The sequence below is a fragment of the Gallus gallus genome, chromosome 1 (assembly GCF_016699485.2).
Source record: "Gallus gallus isolate bGalGal1 chromosome 1, bGalGal1.mat.broiler.GRCg7b, whole genome shotgun sequence".
NCBI classification, from domain to species: Eukaryota; Metazoa; Chordata; class Aves; order Galliformes; family Phasianidae; genus Gallus; species Gallus gallus.
This window is the reverse complement of record NC_052532.1, coordinates 2156076-2178838: the sequence shown is the minus strand read 5'-3', so window position 1 is coordinate 2178838 and position 22763 is coordinate 2156076. Positions and strand designations below refer to the sequence as shown.

The window sequence follows — 22763 nt, the reverse complement described above, 5'->3', positions numbered from 1 at the left end:
ATGGGTTCTGTGGCTGAACCACCAGTCCTCTCACAGGGCCTGGAGCAGCTGCAGGGCCTGTCGCAGGGCCTGTCTCGAGGGCAGAAGCAAGCGCACGGCCCACGGCAGGGCTTAGAGCAACCACAGCACCCAGCGTAAGGGCTGGGGCAAGCACAGGGCCCGTCACAACGGCAGGGCCTGTCAGCAGGGTTGAAGCAGCTGCAGGCCTCGTCGTGACAGCTGGAGCAACTGCCGCCTGCGTTGGAGGGTTGGAGCGGTTGCAGGGCCTGCTGAGTTGTCGTTGGCTCCAAAGGCGTCCAGGGATGGAGCACCCACGTCGTCTGTGGGCTGCCTATTCCCAGCACCTCAAGCACTTCTTCTGTGTAAGAACTTGGTCCTGGCATCCACGCTAAGGCTTCCCTCCCTGAGCTTAGAAACGTTCCCCCTCAGACGTGGCAGCAGTGCCCTCGTGCAGGAGGAAAGCCCAAGCTGTGACGCAGCTGGAAGCAGCCCTGGACCTGCCATGTACCCTGAAGACGGTGGCACCCCAAGCCCAGAACCGGGCTGCCCCTGCCAGTGCGGTTTGGGTTCTTGAGGAATGGGGGCCCTGTGCCCCGCTGGGGATGTGGCCCGAACGCAGCTCAGCCTGGACTGGGCCAGGTGAAGGGAGGTCTGGGGAGGAGACAACCGTGTTGTCAAGGTCCCTACCTCTGCCCATGTCAGCAGAAGCGGGAAGGATGAAACCGACAGCTGTCTGGGGGGGATCTCTGATCTTTATTGTGTTGGACTCTTGGGACCAGAGAAAGCAGGGGGGATGGGGAGGGGGGTATGACTGTTTGCCAAGGGTGGATGGCGATAGGTCAAGGGGGGATGGTTTTGAAGTCAGAAAGGGGAGGGCTTTGGGTGAGGGTCCGGGTCCGCCTTCAGCGCCTGGACTGTCCCCTGCGTCGGCAGCACTCTGGAAGCCCTTGGGGATCTCGAAGTGGCAGATCTTGTTGATCTGCGGGTGGCGCTCTGCTCCCTTGAGGCTGGCCTTCGCCTGCTGCCATGGCGTCGTCTTGGCCGGCTCTGGGAGCTCGGGTCCCGACGTTGCAGCGGGGAGCGGCTCCGTGTGCGGCTTCTTCCTGAACGCTGCCTGCGACGTCTTCTGCGTGCAGCTGCCGGAGACGCCCTGGAGGAGCCTGATGCCCTCCGCCTGGTGGCTGCGTGGGAGTCGCTCTCAGCACGTGGGGCTGCTGTTCGCCTGCTCCCACGGCGTCCTCGCAGCTGCTCAGGGGTAGCCCGGTCCTCCGGTGAACGTGTGCCATTTGTCCCCTGCTCCGTCTCAGGCACACTGGGCAGGTCGCTGTGCTCAGGCAGCTGGGAGCTCTGTGATGTCCCCAAGTGGTGCCTGGCTGGCGGGCATGGAGCCAAAGGTCTCAGGCTCCATGGAGCTGCTGGATGGACCCGGAGCCGGAGCCGTCTGGCTGGCAGTGCTGGGAGCGGCGAACTCAGCGTTGGCGCTGGAGGCTGTAAGGGGAGGCAGGAAGGTCGTGAGCCTGGAGCTGCAGCAGCAGCCCAGTGGGATCTGCCATCCCACTTGGGGCAGACAGACTCTGGCAACGGTGGCCCGAGCACTTGCAGGCAGGCCTTGCCTGGCCCCAGCGCGGTGCCTCGCGGCTGATTGCCTCTTACCGGTAGCCAGGCCAGCACAGCTGTTGCACTCCCACATGTCTGTGGTGTTGCTCAAGTGGGAGCACTGTCGATGGGTGCCCTCAGCAGCACAGGAGCTGCACAGGATGAGCTCCCAGGGCCTGGGGAAGCAAAGAGGTTGTGGCTGTGAGGGCCGAGTGATCCAAGCCAGGGAGTTCCCGGCACAGCACGTCCCTGTTGCTCAGTGCTTGCTCCCCCAGCCTGCGGTGAGGCTGAGATCCCCCGCAGAGCCCCAGCGAGCTGCTGTGGTAACTCACCCCCTACTCTGTGCCTGCTCTCTGCCTCCGTGGTAAAGGCACTGGCTGGCATCGCAGCGGCTGTGCATCTCTAGAAGGGGTTCATAGGACTCCTCGTCCTCCCACGATGCGTCTCTACAAGAGAAGGGAAGGGAAGCGATGAGCCCCCAGTGTGCCCAGCATAAGACCCAAGGTTATCCCATCTCATCCACCCCATGTCCGCTTCCAGCTTCTCCACGAAGCTGGGGCACATGGTCATGCGACAGCCAAGGGTCATGGCTGCTGAGCCAGTCCCTGGGCAGGCCCAGCACTGCAGCCTTAACGTCAGCAGAACTGGGCAGGACACCAACCTTAATGGGATGTGGATCCCCATGTTGGACATCTCTTCACAGAAGAGAATGTAGTCTCGGCAGCCGGGGCACTCGAAGTACGCAGTGCCAGCACTCAAGGCCTGTTGCTGCAGGAGAAGCACAAGCAGGGTGAGCGTGAGCAGCGCCTGGTGCTGCTGAGCACCGAGCGTGCCTGCAGGGTGCGGGGTGGGCTCCTACCTGGATGCAGTCCCGGTGGAACCAGACGTGTTTGCAGGCTGGGCACACCATGGTGTGGTAGGACAAGCTGTCCCCCACAGGCTCCAAGCAGATGAGGCAGATGGTGCCTTGTGCTGGAGCTTCCTGAGTGGCCTGTTGAGGGCGGTGCTCCCAGCAGAAGGACCTGGGGGAAGACGGAAGGGATGGGCACGGTGAGAAGTGCTGCGAGGAGGGCAGGGGACCAGGAAGGAGCCCCCAGGCCCTGGCTCTGGCTCAGTCAGGCTGCTGGGAGGTGTAACTGCGGGTTCCTCCGTGGCTTGGCTGCTGCTGAGAGCCCTTACCTGTAGTCTCCAAAGTACTGGGTGATGCATTCCCCGTCCTTGGCACAGGGCAGATGGAAGCTGCGTGCACAGCCTCTCTCTGCGCATGTGATGGCAGCCCCCCTCTCGCCGCAAACACAGCATTGCTGGAAAGAGCAGAAGAGCCCCATGAGCGACAGGCTGAGGGCCTCCACGGCTGGCCCCACACCTCTGGGCAGGGCAGAGGATGTGGGCACTGCAGGGAGCCCCTCTGCAAAGCTGCCTGGCGGGCAGGGCTGATGTCGTATAGGCAGGACTTTTCCTGGAGGCTGCTGGACATTGGGTCCAGAGTAAGCTGGAGTGAGCCCTGCTGGCCCAAACCTGCCTGCTCTGTACAGGTCCTCACCTTCTTGTTTGCCTGCCTGACCTTGCGTGCGATGGCAGCAAGCGGGAGGACCTCAATTCCTGGTCTTGCTTTAGCCGTGATGTTGGCAGACGTCTGTAGGAGAGAAAGAGCTGATTAGGACGGAAGGACAGGGAGCATCCCCGGCAGGAATGTGGAAGGTGCCCATGGGGGAACTCACCAAGCAGAACTCATGGACACGAATCCCAGTCTCAAAAAGTGTGTGCCCGCAGATGTCCGGGTCGACATCTGCCTGGCCACACAGCGCACACACTGCAGAAGAGAGAGCAAATGCAAGCAGCGGTGAGCAGCTGGCGGAACCAGACGTCCCTGAGGGCTGTCCCCAGGCTCCTGCTCTGTGTCTGCCGTGCTGGCTGGAGGCGGTGGAGGGGAAGGGGCCATGGCAGGCCCCAGGCAGCCACAGCCCAAGCTGGGCCCCCTTGCCGAGGAGCAGAGGGGCCCAGCCCCATGCCTGCCTGGGAGCTCCTGCCTGCCCCTTCCTCCCCGCTCAGTCTCTCAGTCGCAGGCAGAGGCCCAGCGCCCCTCTGCCCAGCATCGGGAGCTGTGCACAGGGATGCTGTGCTCTCACCTGGCTCCTCCGAGCTGGAGGCCTTCCGCTTCCTATCGGACATGATGTGCGTTAACAGCGAGCACTGCGAGAGTCCCTGCTCTCTCCACGCCTCGCCAGGCCGCACTGACGCTCAGGCTGAGCCCGGCAGCCTTTGCTCTGCTCCAGGCTTCGCGCGTCACAATGGCCGCTCCCTGACACCCACTGTGACATCACGCTCACCGCCTGATGGCGGCTGTGGGCGTGGGCCCTTAGCTTCCAGGCAGGAGGCTTCCAGGCAGTTTCAGGCAACTCCACAGCTTCTCTGGGGAACCTTTGAAAGGATTTCCTCCCAGCAGCCAATGTCGATCTGCCCTCTTTTTGTCACTATTGTGCATCAAGTCCAGCACGCCTCATTCCCTCCATTGCTCAACACGTTTCTCCATCGCTGTCCGTTTGTGCTCCTCTACAAAGACAGGCTCCCTCAGCCTGTCTTTGTAGGGGAGGTGCTGCAGCCCTCGGATCATCTCTGTGGCACTTCTTGGACCCTCTGCAGCAGCTCCCTGTCTTTCTTGTATTGGGTGCCCCAGACGTGGATGCGTTGCTCCAGATGGGTCTTCAGGAGGGCAGAGCAGAGAGGGACGGTCAGCTCCCCATCCCTGCTTGTTGTGGTGGTGTGATTTTTTCTTGTCGGTTTTCCACATCGGAACATCGTGCAGAACAGTGGGAGTTGTCGAGTGGATGTTCTGGTTCCGTGTTTCCGCCTTTTTGGGCGTTTGGGGCTCCCGGAGGGAAGGGGCGGGGCGGCATCCCCGGAGGCCTTGAGGCGGAGTGGAAGTGCGGTGGAGCTCCGGCCCGGAGCGCAGCCGGCGCTCGCTCTGCCTCTGGCCGCCTCAGCTCGCCGCGGAGGAAAAGCGCGGGCTTCCCTGGCACGGTCGTGGTTTGCCTCGTCCTTTGGGTCGTCTTGTCCCTCTCCTTTTGCTGGCTTTGGTTAACTGTAGTAAAGCACCGTTCGTCCTCAGATCGCTGCCGTTGTGTTTTCTGTTGGTTCGAACTACCTGCTTGCTCTGTGCCCTTTCCCCTCTTGCGGATCGCGCGGCCCGGGGCCGGGGCCGGGGCCGGCCTGCTCAGGCGGCAAGCCGTTCGTAGCCCTTCCTTCCTTCCTTCCTTCTCCTTCGCTTCTTTGTCTCTCTTCCCCTTCCTCCCCCCCCCTTTCTCGCGGGTCCTGTGCCCCCCTGGCACGGACTTAGACCTAGGGATGACCCTGTGACAGCACATCCCGAGGGGGTGGCTGTGAGCGGCCCGTGGGGCCCTGTGTTCCCCTCAGGAGGGAGTCCCCCATGATGACGGCTCTTCTTTTTTTCCCGATTGATGATGTGTTGACACAGGGCAGTCTGACTTGCCCAGGGCAAGCCCTGCAACGTGGAGGGACCTTCATCCACATCCACATCCCCCTGTCCCTCCATCCCCAGAGCCTCATAGGTATTCAGAGAATGACCGGGGCTGAAAAGGACCATAATGCTCATCGAGTTTCAGTCCCCCTGCTGTGTAGGTGGTCGCCAGGCAGCAGACCAGGCTGCCCAGAGCCACATCCCGCCTGGCCTTGAATGCATCTAGAAGTGGGGCATCCACAACCTTCTTGGGCAGCCTGTTCCAGTGTGCCACCACCGTGTGTGTGAAAAGCTTCCACCAAATATCTAACCTAAACCTCCCCTGTCTCGGTTTAAAACCGTTCCCCCTTGTCCTATCACTCTCCATCCTTGCAAACAGTCTTACCCCTCCTGTTGATATGCTCCCTTCAAGTACTGGAAGGCCACAGTGAGGTCTCCCCAAGAGAACAACGGGCACCTGGGCAGGTGGCACAGGCAGCGAGGCAGTCTGCTTGCTGCCCTGAGCAGGCAGTCGTTTCCATCCCTCGCAATCCCTGAGTTCCCCCCTCACGTCTGACTGCTAGAGGGTAGATGACCCACTGCTACTTGTAGAGTGTCTCCTGGTGCCTTTCCTGCAAGGACGGCGGAGTGTGGCTCCACCAATCTATGTCCCAGCGCCCACGTCTGCCCATGTCAGGACAAGCAGAGAAGAAGCGTCAGTCAGAGAAGTGTGTGTGGGATGGTTGGGTTTATTGTGTTGGATATAGGGATTAGAGTCAGCACATGGAGCTGGCATAGGGCTGTTTCCGTGCCATATTTTGGGGGGCTGACTGCGGGGGGATGTTGGCTTGGATGTTGGACCCAGGAGTGATTTTGTGCCCAGGATAGCCGCCACTGTTGGAACCGTGTCCTGCAGCCTCCTCAGGGCTGGCTGCTGACATGAGGGGCTCGATGTGCCACTGAGGAACGTCTCTGCATGCGGGCCTCCCCTGGCTGCCTGGGCCGTTCCCCAGTGTGTGAAGGCAGGGAAGCCCTCAAGGTCCTCTGTGTGGCTGCTCTGCTGGTGCTGTGGGTGCTGTTCTGAGGAGCTGGAGCTGCTGTTCTCCTGCAGCCTTGAGGTCTTCTGGTCCGGCTGTGGGAACGAGGAGCCGGACCTTGCAGCGGGGAGCGGCTCCGTGTCCGGCTTGTTCCCCGCTGCCTGGGACGCCTCCTGCGCGCAGGCGCTGTGGCTGCTCTGGAGGATCCCAATGTGCCCTGTGTGGTGGATGGGCGGGAGCTGCTTCCAGTGCCGGGGGTGGGTGTATGTCTGCTCCCACAGCGTGCTTGGCACTGCTCAGGTGCGTCCTGAGGGTCAGGAAAAGCTGAGCAGGTTGTCCCGTGTTCTGTGCCCAGCACACTTGTCTGGCAGCTGAGCTCCGGCAGCTGGGAACTGTGTGATGGTCCCGACGCTGGCTGGATGGTGGGACCGGAGCAGCTGTCCTCAGGCTCCTGGCGGCTGTGGGATGTCCCCAGGCCCTGCTGGCTGGCAGCACTGAGTGCAGCGAGCTGGGCGATGGTGCTGGAGGCTGTAAGGGGAGGCGGGAAGGTCAGCAGGAAGAACCTGTAGCCCCGGGTAGGGACAGGCTGCCATCCCTCCTGGGGCAGAGAGACTCTTTGAAAGCTGCCGCGAGCACTTGCAGGCAGGCCTTGCCTGGCCCCAGCGCAGCGGCACGCGGCTGATTGCCTCTTACCGGTACCCAGGCCAGCACAGCTGTCGCACTCCCAGGTGGTGGTTGTGTTGCTCAAGCAGGAGCACCGTCGGTGGGTGCCCACAGCAGCACAGGAGCTGCACAGGATCAGCTGCCAGGGCCTGGGGAAGCAAAGGGGTTGTGGCCGTGAGGACCGAGTGAGCCAAGCCAGGGAGTGCCTGGCACAGCACATCTCTGGTGCTCAGTCCTTGCTCCCCCAGCCTGTGGGGAGGCTGAGATCCCCTGCGAAGCCGCAGAGAGCTGCTGTGGTTACTCACCCCCTTAGATCTGCCTGCCGTCTGCCTCGGGGGTAAAGGCACTTCCTGGCGTCGCAGCGCCTGTGCCTCTCCAGCAGTGATGTATACATGCGATTGTCTTCCCATAGCGGTCTTCTACAAGAGAAGGGAGGGGAAGTGATGAGCCCCCAGTGTCCCCAGCATCAGATCACAGGTTATCCCATCTCATCCACCCCACCCCCATTTTTAGCTTCTCGGTGAAGCTGAGGCACGTGCTGATGAGACAGCCGAGTGCCAGGCCTGCTGCAACAGTCCGTGGGCAGGCAGGCCCAGCGCTCGCGCCTTCTCATCTGGACGGTTTGGCAGAAGGACACCAACCTGGCTGGGATTTGGATCCCCATGGTGGACATTTCCGTGCAGAAGACGGTACTGTCTCTGCAAGCGGGGCAGCGGAAGCACACCGTGCCAGCATTCAAGGCATGTTGCTGCACGAGAAGCACAAGCAGCGTGAGTGTGAGCAGTGCCTGGTGCTGCTGAGCACCAAGCGTGCCTGCAGGGCGAGGGGAGGGCTCCTACCTGGATGCAGGCCCGGTGGAACCAGGTGTGTGTGCACGCTGGGCACACCAGGGTGTGGTAGGACGGGCAGTCCCCCACGGTCTCCTGGCAGATGACGCAGGAGGTGTCTTCAGCTGGAGCTGCCACTGCTGCCTGTCGAGGGCGGTGCTCCCAGCAGAAGGACCTGGGGGAAGGTGGAAGGGATGGGCGCGGTGAGAAGTGCTGGGAGGAGGGCAGAGGACCAGGACGGAGCCCCTGGCCCTGGCCCTGGCCCTGGCCCTGGCAGGCTGCTGGGAGGTGACCTTAGGGGTTCCTCCCTGGCTTGGCTGCTGCTGACAGCCCTTACCTGTGCTCTCCGAAGTACTGGGTGATGCACTCGCCATCCGCAGCGCAGGGCAGATGGAAGCTGCGTTCACAGCCGCTCTCTGCGCATGTGATGGCAGCCCCCCTCTCGCCGCAAACACAGCATTGCTGGAAAGAGCAGAAGAGCCCCATCAGCGACAGGCTCGGGGCCTCCACAGCCAGCCCCACACCTCTGGGCAGGGCACAGGATGCGGGCACTGCTGGGTCACACTCTACAAAGCTGCCAGGTGGACATGGCTAAACTCCTAGGGGTAGGACATTGTCCTGGCTGTGGTTGGCAGGGCTGCGATGGCTTTCTTTGTGTCCAGGTGTGAGACCTCCTGGCACAAATGTGCCTTCTCTGTACAGGTCCTCACCTTCTGGTTTGCCTGCTTGACTCTGTGTGCGAGGACAGCATGGTCAAAGGCCATAGATTCCTCTCCTGGGGGTCTTTCTTCGAAAGCGATATGGGCAAAAATCTTTGGGAGAGAAAAGAGCAGGAAGTCGTGAGGTCAGGAAGGAAGGGAGCATCCCGGCAGGAAGCGCTGAGGATCACCTGGGGGAACTCACCAAGCAGAACTCATGGGTACAAACGGAACCGTCGCCAATAGTGCGCCCAAAGATGTCCGGGTCACCACCTGCCCGGCCACACAGCACGCACACTGCAGAGGAGAGAGCAAATGCGAGCAGCGGTGAGCAGCTGGCGGAACCAGACGTCCCTGAGGGCTGTCCCCAGGGTCCTGCTCTGTGCCTGCCATGCTTGCTGGAGGCGGTGGAGGGGAAGGGGCCACGGCAGGCCCCAGGCAGCCACAGCCCAAGCTAGGCCCCCTTGCCGAGGAGCAGAAGGGCCCAGCCCCATGCCTGCCTGGGAGCTCCTGCCTGCCCCTTCCTCCCCTCTCAGCTCCAGCCGCAGGCAGAGGCCCAGCACCCCTTGCCCAGCATCGGGAGCTGTGCACAGGGATGCTGTGCTCTCACCTGGCTCCTCCGGGCTGGAGGCCTTCCGCTTCCTGTCGGACATGATGTGCGTTAACAGCGAGCACTGCGAGAGTCCCTGCTCTCTCCACGCCTCGCCAGGCCGCACTGACGCTCAGGCTGAGCCCGGCAGCCTTTGCTCTGCTCCAGGCTTCGCGCGTCACAATGGCCGCTCCCTGACACCCACTGTGACATCACGCTCACCGCCTGATGGCGGCTGTGGGCGTGGGCCCTTGGCTTCCAGGCAGGAGGCTTCCAGGCAGTTCCAGGCAACTCCACAGCTTCTCTGGGCAACCTTTGAAAGAATTTCCTCCCAGCAGCCAGTGTCGATCTGCCCTCTTTTTGTCACTATTGTGCATCAAGTCCAGCACGCCTCATTCCCTCCATTGCTCGACACCTTTCTCCATGGCTGTCCGTTTGCCTGGGTAGCATCCCACATCTTCCGTGAGGGGATACCTGTCCTCCATGGCTGACAGGGATCGCCCTCACCGTGGAGAATTTCTTCCTAATATCTTAGGGTATTCTGAGAACTCCCCTCGTCTACTACTGCCATGGGTTTTCCATTTGGAAAACGGAAATTGAAATGTGGATGGTGTTGGCATTAAACAGTTTATTGGAATATAAAACCATGAATGTCTGTATGTCAAGACCTATTTTTGTCTTATTTCTCTTGCTTTCTGTTTGCTTTCTCTTTTTTTTTTTTTTTTCCCTACTGTCATTAAATCTGTAAGAAAACATGTCAGGAGGATAAAAAATGCACATCTGAGGCAATTTCCATTACAGGAGTTTAGATAAAGAAGTCCTTCTGAAGGAAGTAGTTGAAAAGTGTACAAAGCATGTAAGTAATCACAGTTCATTAGTTCTTGCTTGTTTACTGGTTTCACACTGGGGTTTGTGCTATAGCTATGTTTTGGGAGAGCTTACGTCTGTACGCTGTAGTTTTAGGGGAAAGCAATCAAATAGTAAATATGCAAGCTGTCAAATACATTAATCAAAGTGGCTGCTGCTATCTTCCTTGGCCTGGGAAGGAAAGAAAAGGAGAAATGGAGCTTTGCATTTTAAACAAATTCAGCACCTGAAAGGAGACTTCACATATGTGGCTGACACGCTGATCAAATGATAAGGCAGAGTCAAATTGTACCTCAACCTTTTATACGGCCTGTGAAAGTGAAGGCACGCAGCACTTTTTCAAGGCAGATGGAGTGTGAGCAACTAATAAATCAGGTTTTGAAACATTAAAGAACAACTGATTTAAATGCATATGGTGTTGGATCTCAGACAAGAGAGTATAGGGGAGAGTAAAAGGATTGGGCATGGGAACATCAGCAGAACAATATGTCTGCGCATCAGCTATGTGACTGCATCCAAATCAGCTTCTTGTACTGAAGCCTGGTACGTAGCAATGAAGGGTGATGGCATTTAGTCAAACGCAAGCAAAGAAGTTGTTTCAGGGAGAAATTTACGCAGTGACTGGAACAGGTTGTACAGTCACAAACTACTGGCAGTCCATCTGGTCATTTGAGGCCATTTTCTGTTAAATGGAAAGCTTAAATTTAAAAACAGGGAATGAGACCTTTGCTCTTCTGTCCACGGCATTTTTCAAAACAGATTTATCAGGAATGTTGGAGTCACTATGTCTATTCCATCCCTGGGGCACTGAAACCTGGAAACGTGATTGTGGTCATAGAGGCCATTGGTCCCATGACTTGAATCTAGATCTGCTCTTGATCCTGCCTGGATTTCTGCAGAACATTTGTCTTTCTCTTGTGAAGGCTTATTAGTTTGGAAGCTGCTCTGCAGCCATAGCAGAGAGCATCACCCCATACTCTGCTTCTGGGAGAGCTGTTGAGATCTTTTTCAGTTAAAGAAGTAGTACAGAAATGAAATGTGATGTATTTCATAACCTTAAAGGTCAGTTTTCCTGTTTTGTTTTTTTTTTCCCCTTACTTCACATCTCTTTCTTTTTAATTCTCACCCCACCTTTCTGTCAAAGAGGAGAAATATTGGCAGGCTAACTGACCAGATGTAAGCACGCGGTCCGTGTGATTTGGGATGGATGTGTACTGGTGCTGGTATCTCCTGCGCAGTGTTATTGCTGTTGACAAGTGATGGACTGATTGGGAGCTGGAAGCTCCTCTCCTACAATTGCAGAGTCCTTGCCCAAGGACTGACAGCCAGTGTTTTTCAAGAAGCTATCCACCTAATTCCCATTGATTTTGGATCTCAAGTGCCAGTGTCATTGTCTTGCTGATATCTGTTGGTTTGGGTAGAAGGTGCCTACATGCTTATAAACATCAGTTCCCTAGTCTTGATGGCCTAGTCTAGAAAACCCCAGCTGCCATGAGTAGAAAAGAATATGTAATTAAGCAAACGTAATACAATCTTTTGTTTTCTTCAATTGCTCCCACCCTCAAACTGATATTGGCTGGAGGTTACTCTTGTCCATTTTGATAATACATAGAAACATATATATTTTTTCCCGGTGCATCTCACCTCCCTCCCTCCTGCTGCAAGAAGGGAATAGGAACCCCATGTGTGGTGACTGTGGGCAGGTGCTTTGCTGTCAGCAACAGTAGTTAGAATCATAGAATCACTGAGATCACTGAGATCATCTAGTCCAACCATCAACCCATCACCACCACTAAACCATGTCACCCAGTGCCAACCTACCCTAGTTGTGTAGTGCTGTCTCCACAGCAGTTTGTGATGAGGAGGATGAAGAGAACATCCTTGCTAAGTAGGAGTGGGCAGAACAGTCTGCTTAAAATAATACTCCAGGTGCCACCAGAAATGAGATCTCTCATTCTTTTCTCTGGCATCCTAGATTGGTTGGCATTTGAAGAGCTTTCCAGAATTTTGTATCAGTTACTTATAAATGACCTTTATTGTATTATTTGTAATGTTCAGTTTCAGCTCCAGGTGCACTGCTGGCCCCATAACTGCTGGTTCAGAGTAGTCCGACAAGGAGGGAAGAGAACATGGCTCAGAAACAGAACGCATTAACCTCACACTGACCTACACTAATGGAGAATTGTCGTGTTTCAAGGCTGTCTGTCAAACAGAATTTTAAATAAAAGTATAAGGCTTCAAAAATCGTGTTTGCTCAAAGGGAAGGGTCTTTGGATTTGGGAGTTTCATGGTTATTTTCTGTAGTGCTGGCATTGAAGCAGAGGCAACTGGGCACTTCTGGGCCTACTAGTGGATGCTGAATATTTTTTCCTTTGAATAGCTCTTGGCTTTGGGGAGGACTTGCCTAGATTCCATCATACCACTTACAGGACAGCTGGTCTAGGTGCTTGAAGCACTCCCAAAGGCTAATTTAGGGATGCTGGATTCTTCAGTGGAAGGATGAAGTATGAGATCTGGGGAGCAGACCAGATCCTGCTCCTTCCCTTTCCTCATCCCTGTAGGAAAGTTATGTGTCTTGTTTCTTAATGTGCAGAACGGTAGGCTCTCCAAAAGCAAGTATCCTAAAGAAGTTTGGGAAAGTACCTGAATGCAGGTAGGTTTGATGACTCAGGGCATGCTAAAGAACTGTAGAGAAGATAATCATGACTGTTTCTTTATATAAAGAACTTAAAGATAAATACCAATCCATTGACTCACTGCTGTGAATCAGTATAGTGAAAACAGAACTCGGTGCTCATGTGAGGCTTTTTGAGGAGGTGTAGTTAGGAGACAATTGAGCCCTAATGTACAAAAATGAAAAAGCAAGAGGCTTGGTTTATATAACCTCATACGTATTGTTCCATAGTAGCGCAGATCAATTGTTCTGTTCTATTGAGCTCTGTTTTCTAATAACCTGCTTTGCTGTCTTCAGGCTTTCTTTCCTTTCATGCTAAATGAACATTTTTATTTCCATACCCTGAAGATGATATGCAGGTAATAGCTATCCTGTTGATCTCCCCATAATCAAGAACTTTTGGGAAGGACCGTAACACCCAATCCTTTTCTCCTATCAAAATTTGCTCTGATGCTCAGGATGGAGGAGGTGGCATTGATTAGCAAGCTGTGTTGATTGCTTGATTGTTGTGGCTTCAAAGCCTGTTTTTTGATTCTTTTTATGGCTGCATAGATTAACGTGAAGTGGCTCGCTAGGAAAGGCACTTTGATCACAGAGAGGTGCAGAAGAATTGTTAGCTACGTGCCTGGAACTTGTTTAGCTGAAAAGTTTGCAGTCACAGAGAAATAAATGAAGTTGTCCTGTGCCGGTGCAGTGGAAGGAGAAGAGAGTAACTGGGGAAGATCTGACTGCATTAGTTGACAACACTCATGATTTTTGGGTGGCTGTAGTTTCCCCTGAATCTTGATTAATATTTCCTGGATGTTTCAGGAAGGGAATTACTTATTCACTAAATGCAGTGAAGATCTTTGTTGCTCATAGGATTTAAAGTGTATATTAAGTGTTTTCACACAGAGGGTGGTGACACATTAGAACAGGTTGCCCAGGAGGCTATGGATGCCCCATCCCTCAAGGCATTCATGGCCAGGTTGGATGTGGCTCTGGGCAGCCTGCTTTGGTGGTTGGTGACCCTGCACATAGCAGGGGGGTTGAAACTAGATGATCACTGCGGTCCTTTTCAATCCAGGCCATTCTATAATTCTATGATTCTATGTGTACTGGGGCTGAGGGTGAAGTGCTTTAAGACAGACCTATCTCCAAAACAGTTGGGTAAAGTGTTATGGTGCTCTGCAGTGATGTAGAATACAGAAAATATATGAAATCTTACCTTCTAAAAGTATGCTTATTAGAGGCAAAGAGAGCTCTCCATTGTTTTTGTTTTTGTTTTTTTCATTGTTTGCTGTTATTGTTTTATAAATTGATAATACTTTCTTCTTTTAATTTTTCTTTTCTTTTAATTTGATGATAGAGAAGTTAACCTGACAGATGTGGAAATTACAGGATATCTGTGTAATCCCAACCCCTCTCCCTGGTTCAGTCTTTTCCCACCATGTGACAGTCCATGGTTATAGGAGGTAACCATCACTGCATTAATTGCATTAATTGCAAGATTGTGGGTCAGTGCAAGGAACCTCCTTGCAGTGTGTTTCAGGGCTTTATCTTTAAATGAGACACAATTTGTGTGATGTGCTGCATCTAATTTAATGTCATCATTACTCCTTCGGGATACGAAATAGATAAAGGAGTACTAAAAAGAAGTTCAATGCCTTTACAAAGCACACTGAGATGCTTTCTAAGGAATGCTGCTAATCCTTTCCATTGTTACCATGTGTTTCAGTATGTTTTCTGAAAAGAGTGAGCTAGGTAAGTGCACACGTACTTCAAATGGTGGTAGGCAGCTTTGAGTTTGGGTAACTTCATGACAAAAGGAATTGACTGGGCAAAAGTCTGGTCAATTAAAAATAAATGTATATGTATGTAAATCTTAATGCTGAAGACTGGTTTCAATGTTTGTGTTGACTTAATGGATCAGCAAAGCATAATCTTCCTGGAAAATTCTATGGATTTCTCAGTGTTGTCACAAATTTGCAATGCATTTTATTGACTTCCTTTGGTGCTCATTAATAAAAATACCATCCTTCTTCTGCCTCTTTTGCTGGATGGAACAGAATGCTGGTTGTTGTCTCTCTTCTCTGTTCTGAGAAGGTTCCTTGCATTTTTCTTGGACAAGAACACTTGCTATCATTGCTTTGAGACCCCCCAGTTTGCATGGATAGCATTGTCCCTGGGAGGTACCATGGCCAATGTTTCTGCCAGTAAAATACCAAACAGAACGGAGAACTGGAAACAGTCTTCATGTTTGATCAGACTGTAAGTGCATGCAGGAATTCTAGGTTTCCTACATTTTTTTCTAGGTAATCTTACATTTTTTTCCTACTGAAGCATGACGTTTTTGGCTCCATTTCAGAAGCGTTCAACTGTGTTCCTAATGGACCAATCTCTGACTCCCACTTGCAGTGGTGTTCAGGTGGGCACACTTCATTGCTGGCACAGCATGAGGATGCCATTAACTGTATGACAAATTTCACTTCACCTCAAAGTTTTTCTTCTCTTTTTTTTTGCTCTTACAATTTATTACCAGGCAGATTGAATCAGCAAGCTGGTGCTCTTAAGAAAGAATGGCTACAACAATAGTACTTTGTGACAGCTGTGAAACATTTAGGTTTTGTTCTAGTGCCTATGACACACAACTGTTATAATTTCTTGCCTCAAACTAAAGAAAAACCCTGCAGTCCAAATGAAGGAGTTGTGTGATGTGGCATTACTGAAGCAGTGATGTCTGCTCAGTCCCAATGGTTGTTGGAGTGCTGTGTTCATTGTGATGTTGTACATCAGTGAGCATGGCTGGTTAGTCCTGTAGTCAGTGCTTATAGTGAGCGTGTCACGACAGCTTAAAATCTTCAGTGCTAACTGGGAAGTGGGCTTTACAGCTCCTTTTCCTTCGTGCAGTGGAAAGTTTTCTTCTCTTGTAGTCTGCTCATGGGGATGTGGCATTTATGTGGGACAGCTCAGCAAAAAACTGTTTGCTTGCTTAGCTCACATTTGATCCAGAGACCATGCAAACAGCCTGTCTGATAATCACTTTGATAAGGAACCAGAGAAGGGGTGTTTTTCCCCTCTTCCATCATTTCCTACCTGTTTTTCACTGGAACAGATTGCCCAGAGAAGCTGTGGGTGCCCCATTCCTGAAGCCATTCAAGGCCAGGCTGGACAGGGCCCTGAGCAGCCCGATCTGGTGACTGGCAGCCCTGCCCATGGTGGAAGAACTGGAACTAGAAGATCTTTAAGGTCCCCTCCAACCTAAGCTATTTGATTGTTTATGATTTTCTGCAGCCAACTGGTACAGAGCCATTGGTTTCTTCTTAGGTTGGATGAATGGCAGTTTACCTCCATGCAAGAAATGGAGCAAATCAGTAAGGATGGAAGGATATTAAGAGTGTACTTCTATGAACATACCTGTTAGGTCTGCAGCACAGTGGTTGGTCTGGAACATAATCTGCACCAATGGAGCTGTGCTCATGTTGGGCTGCAGAGGTGTAGTGAAGGATCCATAGGGTTACGGAAGCAGCATCGAGGGATGTAAGGCTGCTCATGTTAGCAAGAGCTCTTGCAGTGCTGTGTTGTTGGTGTTTACAGGGTATCATTGGTGATAAGATTTACATCTCAGTGTTTTTTTGTATGTAAAATATTTTACTACAAGCAAAATTACTTTTCCTTGTGGCATACACCTACGTATGGAACATCCATTATTATTAATTGAAAGCTAAGAGCAGAGAAGGTAAAAAAGCGTATTTTTCTGTCAGTGCTGGTGTTCTGTTCTTCTCAAATCTTATACAACATGGCCAGATAGATAAGACAGATGGCTTTATTCCTTGCTATGGAGTTCATCCCAGTCAATAATATTGATCAGCGCAGGGTGACTTGGTGTAACAAGAATAACAACCCTTCCTTAATTTGAGCCTGGATTTCTCGCTTCCTGCCTCAGTAGTTCATGCTTGGATAAATTCCTCAGTATGTCAGCTTAGACACAGACCTTCCCACCCCTGGAATTGCAGGTTCTGACATTAATAGGGGAAATGAGTAGTTTTCTTTTCCTACAATTTGTGCCTCTTTTTCTGTGATTAAACTGTTATATTGTACAAGTTAACTTTTTTGGATGTCGAGTTCCTGAACTTCATTTTGTGAGCTCTCTCTTTCCGATTGCAGTCAGTGAAGTTTTATAGACTCAGTCCTCTGCTGTATTTCATGAATCCTTATGTTGATGTGGAGAGCATCAGGAAGCACCATGTCCTAGCTGCAGTGTTTGTGTGGGGAGTTTTAGGCTGGATATTAGGAAAAAATTCTTCTCAGAAAGAGTGGTGAGGTACTGGCACAGGCTTCCCAGGGAACTGGTAGAATCACCATCCCTGGAGGTGTTCAAGAAAAGGGCAGATGTTGCACTAAGGGACGTGATTTAGTGGGCATGGTGATGGTGGGTTGGTGGTTGGACTGGATGATCTTAGTGATCTTTCCAACCTTGATGATTCTATGATTCCTCTGTAACCAACCCCCAAATCCAAACACATTAGTGATCCTGTAACAAGATAGGACAGTATCCAAAATACATTGGCTGATGTCTCCCGTGGTCATGTAGTTAATAGGAACAGGAAGGTTCTTTTCTTCGCTTTTATTTCTCTTGTTGACCTCAGCCAGTTGATTCATCTTGTTTCCTGTTTTCCTTGCCCAGTCCACAGGGAGTTTAATATCTTCACCTTCACCAGGGCTCAGAAACAACACCTTTGAGTTTGCATCGGCACTGTGAGTTCTTGTACACAGCAATCCTGACCTGGAGGGACAGCTTTAGGGTATGAAACAATTGGTGTCAGTGACCGGCTCAGTCCTTGAGCATTGCTGTGAAGTTGCTAACAGGAGAGCCAATTAAATCAGCTCATTAAGGTGGTTTTTTTTTTGTTGTTGTTGTCGTTTGTTTTTTTGTTTGTATTATTTTTTATAGATTGTTTGCAGGTAATGGCCTACAGCACATAAACTTCACTTTGAAAAGAGGATTGGAGGCACTTAGTAGTTGGTTTTGTTCCTCCTCCTCTCACGCTTTCCAATTTGAAGACATTCTTCTTCTCATTTTAAGGCAGAAGGATGTCAGGGTCAAAAAAATTCAATCATCTGTTGGTGTTGTTATGATTTCAAGTACTTTGTCATTTTCCTGCCTGTAAAGTTATCATAATAATGTGATTAGGTTCTGTATTTATTATTATTCAATCATTAACGGAGAGTTCACATGCAACATAAAAATGGCTTAATGACATTTGGGATAGCGACTTTACCCAAGTCCAAAAACAGAGTTGATAGGGTTATTTGTCAGATGATATGGGCAGGATTGTCTGAGCTTTGTGACAAGAGAGTTTGACCGAAGCATGGGGGCATTATATGGTGAATTTCTGCTTATTTCAGAATCAGGTAATTTTTTTAATGCTAATGTGAGAGGCATCTGCTCTATTCTTTTAAAATGTGTTCTTCTGGAAGAGTAAGGAGTGGTCTTTGTTGCACTCAGGAAATGCAAGAGTTCTAGGATATGTAGACTAAGTATTTGTCTTCCCCCTTTCCTGTTTCAGTATCCTGATTTAACGTATCTCGCTGTTAGGAGCTGCTGGTGGAAGTGGCTTTGCTTCAGCTGCCATGGCAAGGAGTTGGGTGCTTCATGCCACTTGAAACCCCACAGCCTGTGCTCGATGTGTATAAATTACTCTCTGAGCTTGTTTTACTTCCTAAAAGCATAGCAAGCTCAACACATCTATTTTTCCCATAGCTGTGAGCCTGTTTGTATGCAACTTTCGGTTGGGCAATGGAGACTTCTGCTGGGAAATTGCAAAACTCAGTGTAGGAAATGGACTCTCAAGAGTCCCAAGTGGACTCTTGAGAGTAGTGTTAAGTGTAATCATGCTCATAGACAAAGTTAAATCTCTAATTATCAGTTGCCATCTGAAAATCAAGGGATGTTCAGATTCTATTGAACAACTTCTGTATCGTTTTCCAGGAGGACCAGATGATAACTTAATCGAAGGTGGAGGATCCAAGTTTGTCTGCAAACCAGGAGCCAGAAACATCACCATCATCTTTCACCCGCTCCTCAGGTAAGTGAAGCTTTCTACATAGTTCTGCTATGAAAATAATTAGGATAAGTAGAATTAACCCGCTTTATTTATGGGCACATTGTGACTTCTGAGGTAGCACGCCCCAGCAATGTGTGTGTATCTGTGGCTTGTGGAGAAGTTTTTTTGCACATGTGTAGAAAGTAAACACCAGTTGAGTGTGTTGCCAATGCTTGTTTCATCATTGTCAAGATTAACTAACACTCCAGGTGGAAATGCTTGCTTAGGTGATCCCTTTCCATTTAACAGTGCCATTTATTATTGACCCAAGCTGGGAAGAGTTTAGTTTCAGCCTGTCACAAATTGTTTATTGCTCACTATTATGCTTAAAAAGTCAGAAGGATGCTTTATGAACTGCAAGGTAAGTTCATTCCTTGATAAACAAGTATGCTCTATGGACTGAAAATTAAATGTGTGATCTAAAGAGCTGTGCCAGTTACCTAAGATCATAGAAATTCAGAGCTTATCAAGGACAGGTGGAACTTTAAACAAGTCTGTAATAAGTCTCCTTTCACCAAGCCGTTCACCTCTGATGCTTTAATTTTGCTCTTTTTAACTTTGCAGTCTAACAGTACATTTTCTTACTTTTGCCAGAGTTAAATAATACTAAATTTTTCTCAGTTAATGTCAGTCTTCCACCTCTGCTTGTTCCTTGTATGTCACACACATCCTTTCCAATTCACTGCTTGCACCTTCAGAGAGCATTTCCCTCCTTTGCTGTTTATATTACTCACTATCATGATTCACTTAAGCAACAGGGCATTCTTCTTCAGCACTAAAACCAAGCAATAATAAAATAGTAATAAAGACAAGAAAGTGGAATCTTATCCTCAGAGCAAGAATATCCTGACTGTCATCTTGGCAGCTGAGAACTTACCAGTTGTGATTTCTTGGGACTTAAAAACGTGGAGGGAAAGTGCATTAATTCCTCCAAATGTGTATTTCTGATGTCATGACACCAGGTACTGGCATAATCTTCACAACAGCACCTGTTTTGAGGACGTATTACAATTTGTTGGCTGAAGATCTTTTCTTTACAAAAGGAAATGTGTGTGCTCTCTATTTATTGCGAGATGCCTATGATGATAATTTCATAAGCACGTTTTATTTCAACACCAATCTATTTTACATTGAAAGAAACGTGCTAAAAATTACTTTACTAGAACATAATGTTTATTTTTCAGCTATTTTGTTGTGAGAAAAGGAGGAGTGGTTGGCGCAATGAGCTATTCAAGACAGCCACTAGGACACAGACTTCAGTCTCTTCATTTCTAATGAATTTGCAAGCGTCTTTCAAACACAAAGTGGGGTGGGAATGCTCTTCTTTTTATTGATGAGTTGTTCCATATTGATTTAGAAACTGGTGAAATTCTTCCTTTCCGTTTTCCTCCCTGCTTCATTTCTTCTTCTGTTTTGGTATGTTGGGTTTTTTGGTTTTTTTTTTTTTGGTTTTTTTTTTTTTTGCCATACAAGTCAAACACGAGTGCTTTAAAAAACACTTCTCACAAACACTTCACCTTCGATACCAGCTTGCAAGATATGCAGTAGAATTAATGTACTTCATAAAAAATAATTACATCAACATTAAGTTATCTGCCTGCGATATGTTTATTTTCACCAACCATCTGCAACATCTTAACTTCCTGAGTGGAGCATCAACAACTGAATGAAGCGAAAGATGACGCTCTGTGACCCACCTTACCTTTTTCTCACCGTTGAATGGGGTGAGTTTGGGTACAGGTCAGCAATGTAGGAACTTTACAAATGTAATTTTACTTGCCTTAATTGTCAACAGAGTAAATATGTTATGGGAGTCCTTGCGGTCTTAGTTTTATCTTGTGATCTTCAACTTTGGCAGTGTATTTGGGATGAGCATAGCACTAGATTTCATTCTTTAATAATTCCCTTCTTGGAATTCCCTTCCTTTCTTGCCCAGAGGGGTTGTGGATGCTCCATTCCTGGAAGCATTCAAGGCCAGGCTGGATGTAGCTCTGGGCAGCCTGGTCTGGTGGTTGGCGACATAGCAGGGGGGTTGGAACTCGATGATCATTGTGGTCCTTTTCAACCCAGGCCATTCTGTGATTCTATGATTCTGATGGGAGTCAAAGCAATGAGTATCCTACCAGCAAACTGGCTTACTCATTGACTCCTGTTAAAGTTTGCTAAGATGCTGCTTGTCACTTGGAAATGCTGACTATGGAGGGATTTGCAAAAACGTAGATCTGTACAATTATTTCTACCCATTGCTTGTTGGTTAGATATTTGTCACTCTTCTAGATGTTATCATGTTAAGTGTCAAGGTCTCCAGGAGGTAATTGCTGCAGAGGTGTGAAGTTTTCACTTCTTTTATTTTCCATTTGTTTTTGAGGCTTCTTATGGCTTGTCTCAATCAGCTTCCATCGGTGTCACAGGCATGAAATGAATCTGTTCTGAATTCAGAAAGATCAATATTTTATTTCAAATTCTTTTTTCTTATTTCTGTCAAGTTCACATAAGTTGTTGGCAGAGAAGTTTTAACACCATACAGCCTAGCTGATTTTATTAGGAACTCAAGTGCTTCTAGTGCTGGAAAGGGTCCAGAGGAGGGCCACAAAGATGATCAGATGGGCTGGAGCACCTCCCCCACGAAGACAGGCTGAGGGAGCTGCACTTGTTCAGCCTGGAGAAAAGAAGGCTGTGGGGTGACCTCATTGCAGCCTTCCAGGACCTAAAGGGAGCCTACAAACAGGAGGGGAGTCAACTCTTTGGAAGGGTAGATAACAGCAGGACAAGGGAAAATGGTTTGAAGTTGAAGGACGGAAGATTTAGTTTGGATACCAGGGTTAAGTTCTTTACTCTGAGAGTAGTGAGATGTTGGAACAGGCTGCCCAGAGAGGTTATGAATGCCCCATCCATCCCTGGAGGTGTTCAAGGCCAGGTTGGATGGGGCCCTGGGCAGTATAATTCTGCACAGTGCAGTAATTTTGGATGGAGAGTTGTAACCAAAGAATTCATATTGATCCATTTGAATCCATCATTTTTGCACTACTGATAGGAAAAGTGTTGTTTTCTATTGCATCAGAGTTGTACAGTCGCAGAGTTAAGTTTTTTTGTTATAATAGCCTTTTTTGGATCCTTTTTTGTTTGCAAGCTGAAGCTGAGCTTGTCTCCAGAATGCAGGAGTCAGCAGGCGCTCCAAGGGCTGTACATTGGCCCCATGTCTCCAATAAGAAAACTTCTTTCAGAGGAACTCTTAGAGCCATGGAGAGTCGAAGGGCAAATACACACAAGCGGGTTTTAAAGTCTGCCTTTCCTCAAATCCATTTAGAACAGTGAACCAGCACTGGGAAATGAGATGTTACACAGGTTGGGATGTGTGTCCCTTTTTTCCACTAGGACAATTGAGGCTCACTAAGCCCCAGATTAATTACCAGGATTTAATGACACCACCACACACATAATAGACGAATAGTGAGTTTTTTCAAGACAAGTGGGTATTCTAGCACGGATGATTCCTGGGAATAGATTTTACTAACTACATGTGAAAACTAATTGTGTTTATAAATTGAAGAGAAGCACACATCTGATTTTCCTTAATTACATATTGCGGGAGGTGTCAGAGTATAAAAGTTACCCAGGAAGTCCAGTTGCTTTCTTCATCCTTCACTGCTAACCAGCATCTGCTTGGATCGTGGCAGCGTTGGCGTTATTGGTGTGTGGTTGAACGTCTCCCGTTGAAGGATGGATGCACGTGGGACCAATGCTGAATCCCTTACGTTGTGGAATATGGAACAGCCTGAGCGATGTCTGTTGTAACATTTGTCTGGTGGAGGGTTTTTTTCCCGTTGTTTATTTGTTTCAGCTGGCATTTGAAAGGCACTTGGCTCTTCAGGGTAATAATCATTTTACATATGCTTTATAGAGTATGTTTATTACCAGACAATTGAAGAACAGATGTCTGCAGTCTTGAGGCTTAAGGGGGAAGGGCTGGAGATGGAGGAGATGATGGTGTTTTGAATCATGAAAGCACTGCTGATGCTCACGCAGTTGAACATTGTTTGGATGTTGGGTATTAAAGCCGCGAGGGGATCCGTTTATTAATACCAGCCACACTTCATTAAGATCAAGCAGCAATTAAAAGGATTGTAGGACAGCAGAGAAAGCGCAGTGTTCATTGATTCGGAAGAAGCAGTCACTTCTGAGCAAAACTGTATCCTTGTGAAGAAGTGCTCTGGAAGGGCTGAATTGAGCGGTGCAGCATTGCATTCTTCACCAGGTGGGAACAGCTGC

General features: G+C 49.8%; 3 protein-coding genes across 3 annotated transcripts in view; 1 reads left to right on the top strand and 2 right to left on the bottom strand.

Annotated features, from left to right (window-relative positions):
- EXOC4 (exocyst complex component 4) overlaps window positions 1-22763 on the top strand; it is a gene marked incomplete at its 5' end in the record, with an annotated part of 409823 nt that overhangs the window by 190605 nt on the left and 196455 nt on the right. The window contains 1 exon segment of the mRNA NM_001199320.3: window positions 18380-18476. Coding sequence (NP_001186249.2) covers window positions 18380-18476 — 97 coding nt within the window.
- LOC107053233 (PHD finger protein 7-like) lies at window positions 359-4012 on the bottom strand. The gene is made up of 9 exons (XM_025153202.3): window positions 3726-4012; window positions 3318-3409; window positions 3140-3232; window positions 2776-2900; window positions 2456-2618; window positions 2258-2364; window positions 1929-2042; window positions 1654-1772; window positions 359-1488 (listed from the first exon to the last, which is right to left on the bottom strand). Exons 1-9 carry the CDS (start codon window positions 3766-3768, stop codon window positions 1331-1333), a joined length of 1014 nt encoding a protein of 337 aa, XP_025008970.2. The 5' UTR covers window positions 3769-4012; the 3' UTR covers window positions 359-1330.
- Window positions 5197-9500, bottom strand: LOC112532918 (PHD finger protein 7-like). The gene is made up of 9 exons (XM_025153217.2): window positions 8889-9500; window positions 8484-8575; window positions 8291-8392; window positions 7918-8042; window positions 7593-7755; window positions 7395-7501; window positions 7059-7172; window positions 6784-6902; window positions 5197-6618 (listed from the first exon to the last, which is right to left on the bottom strand). Exons 1-9 carry the CDS (start codon window positions 8929-8931, stop codon window positions 5975-5977), a joined length of 1509 nt encoding a protein of 502 aa, XP_025008985.2. The 5' UTR covers window positions 8932-9500; the 3' UTR covers window positions 5197-5974.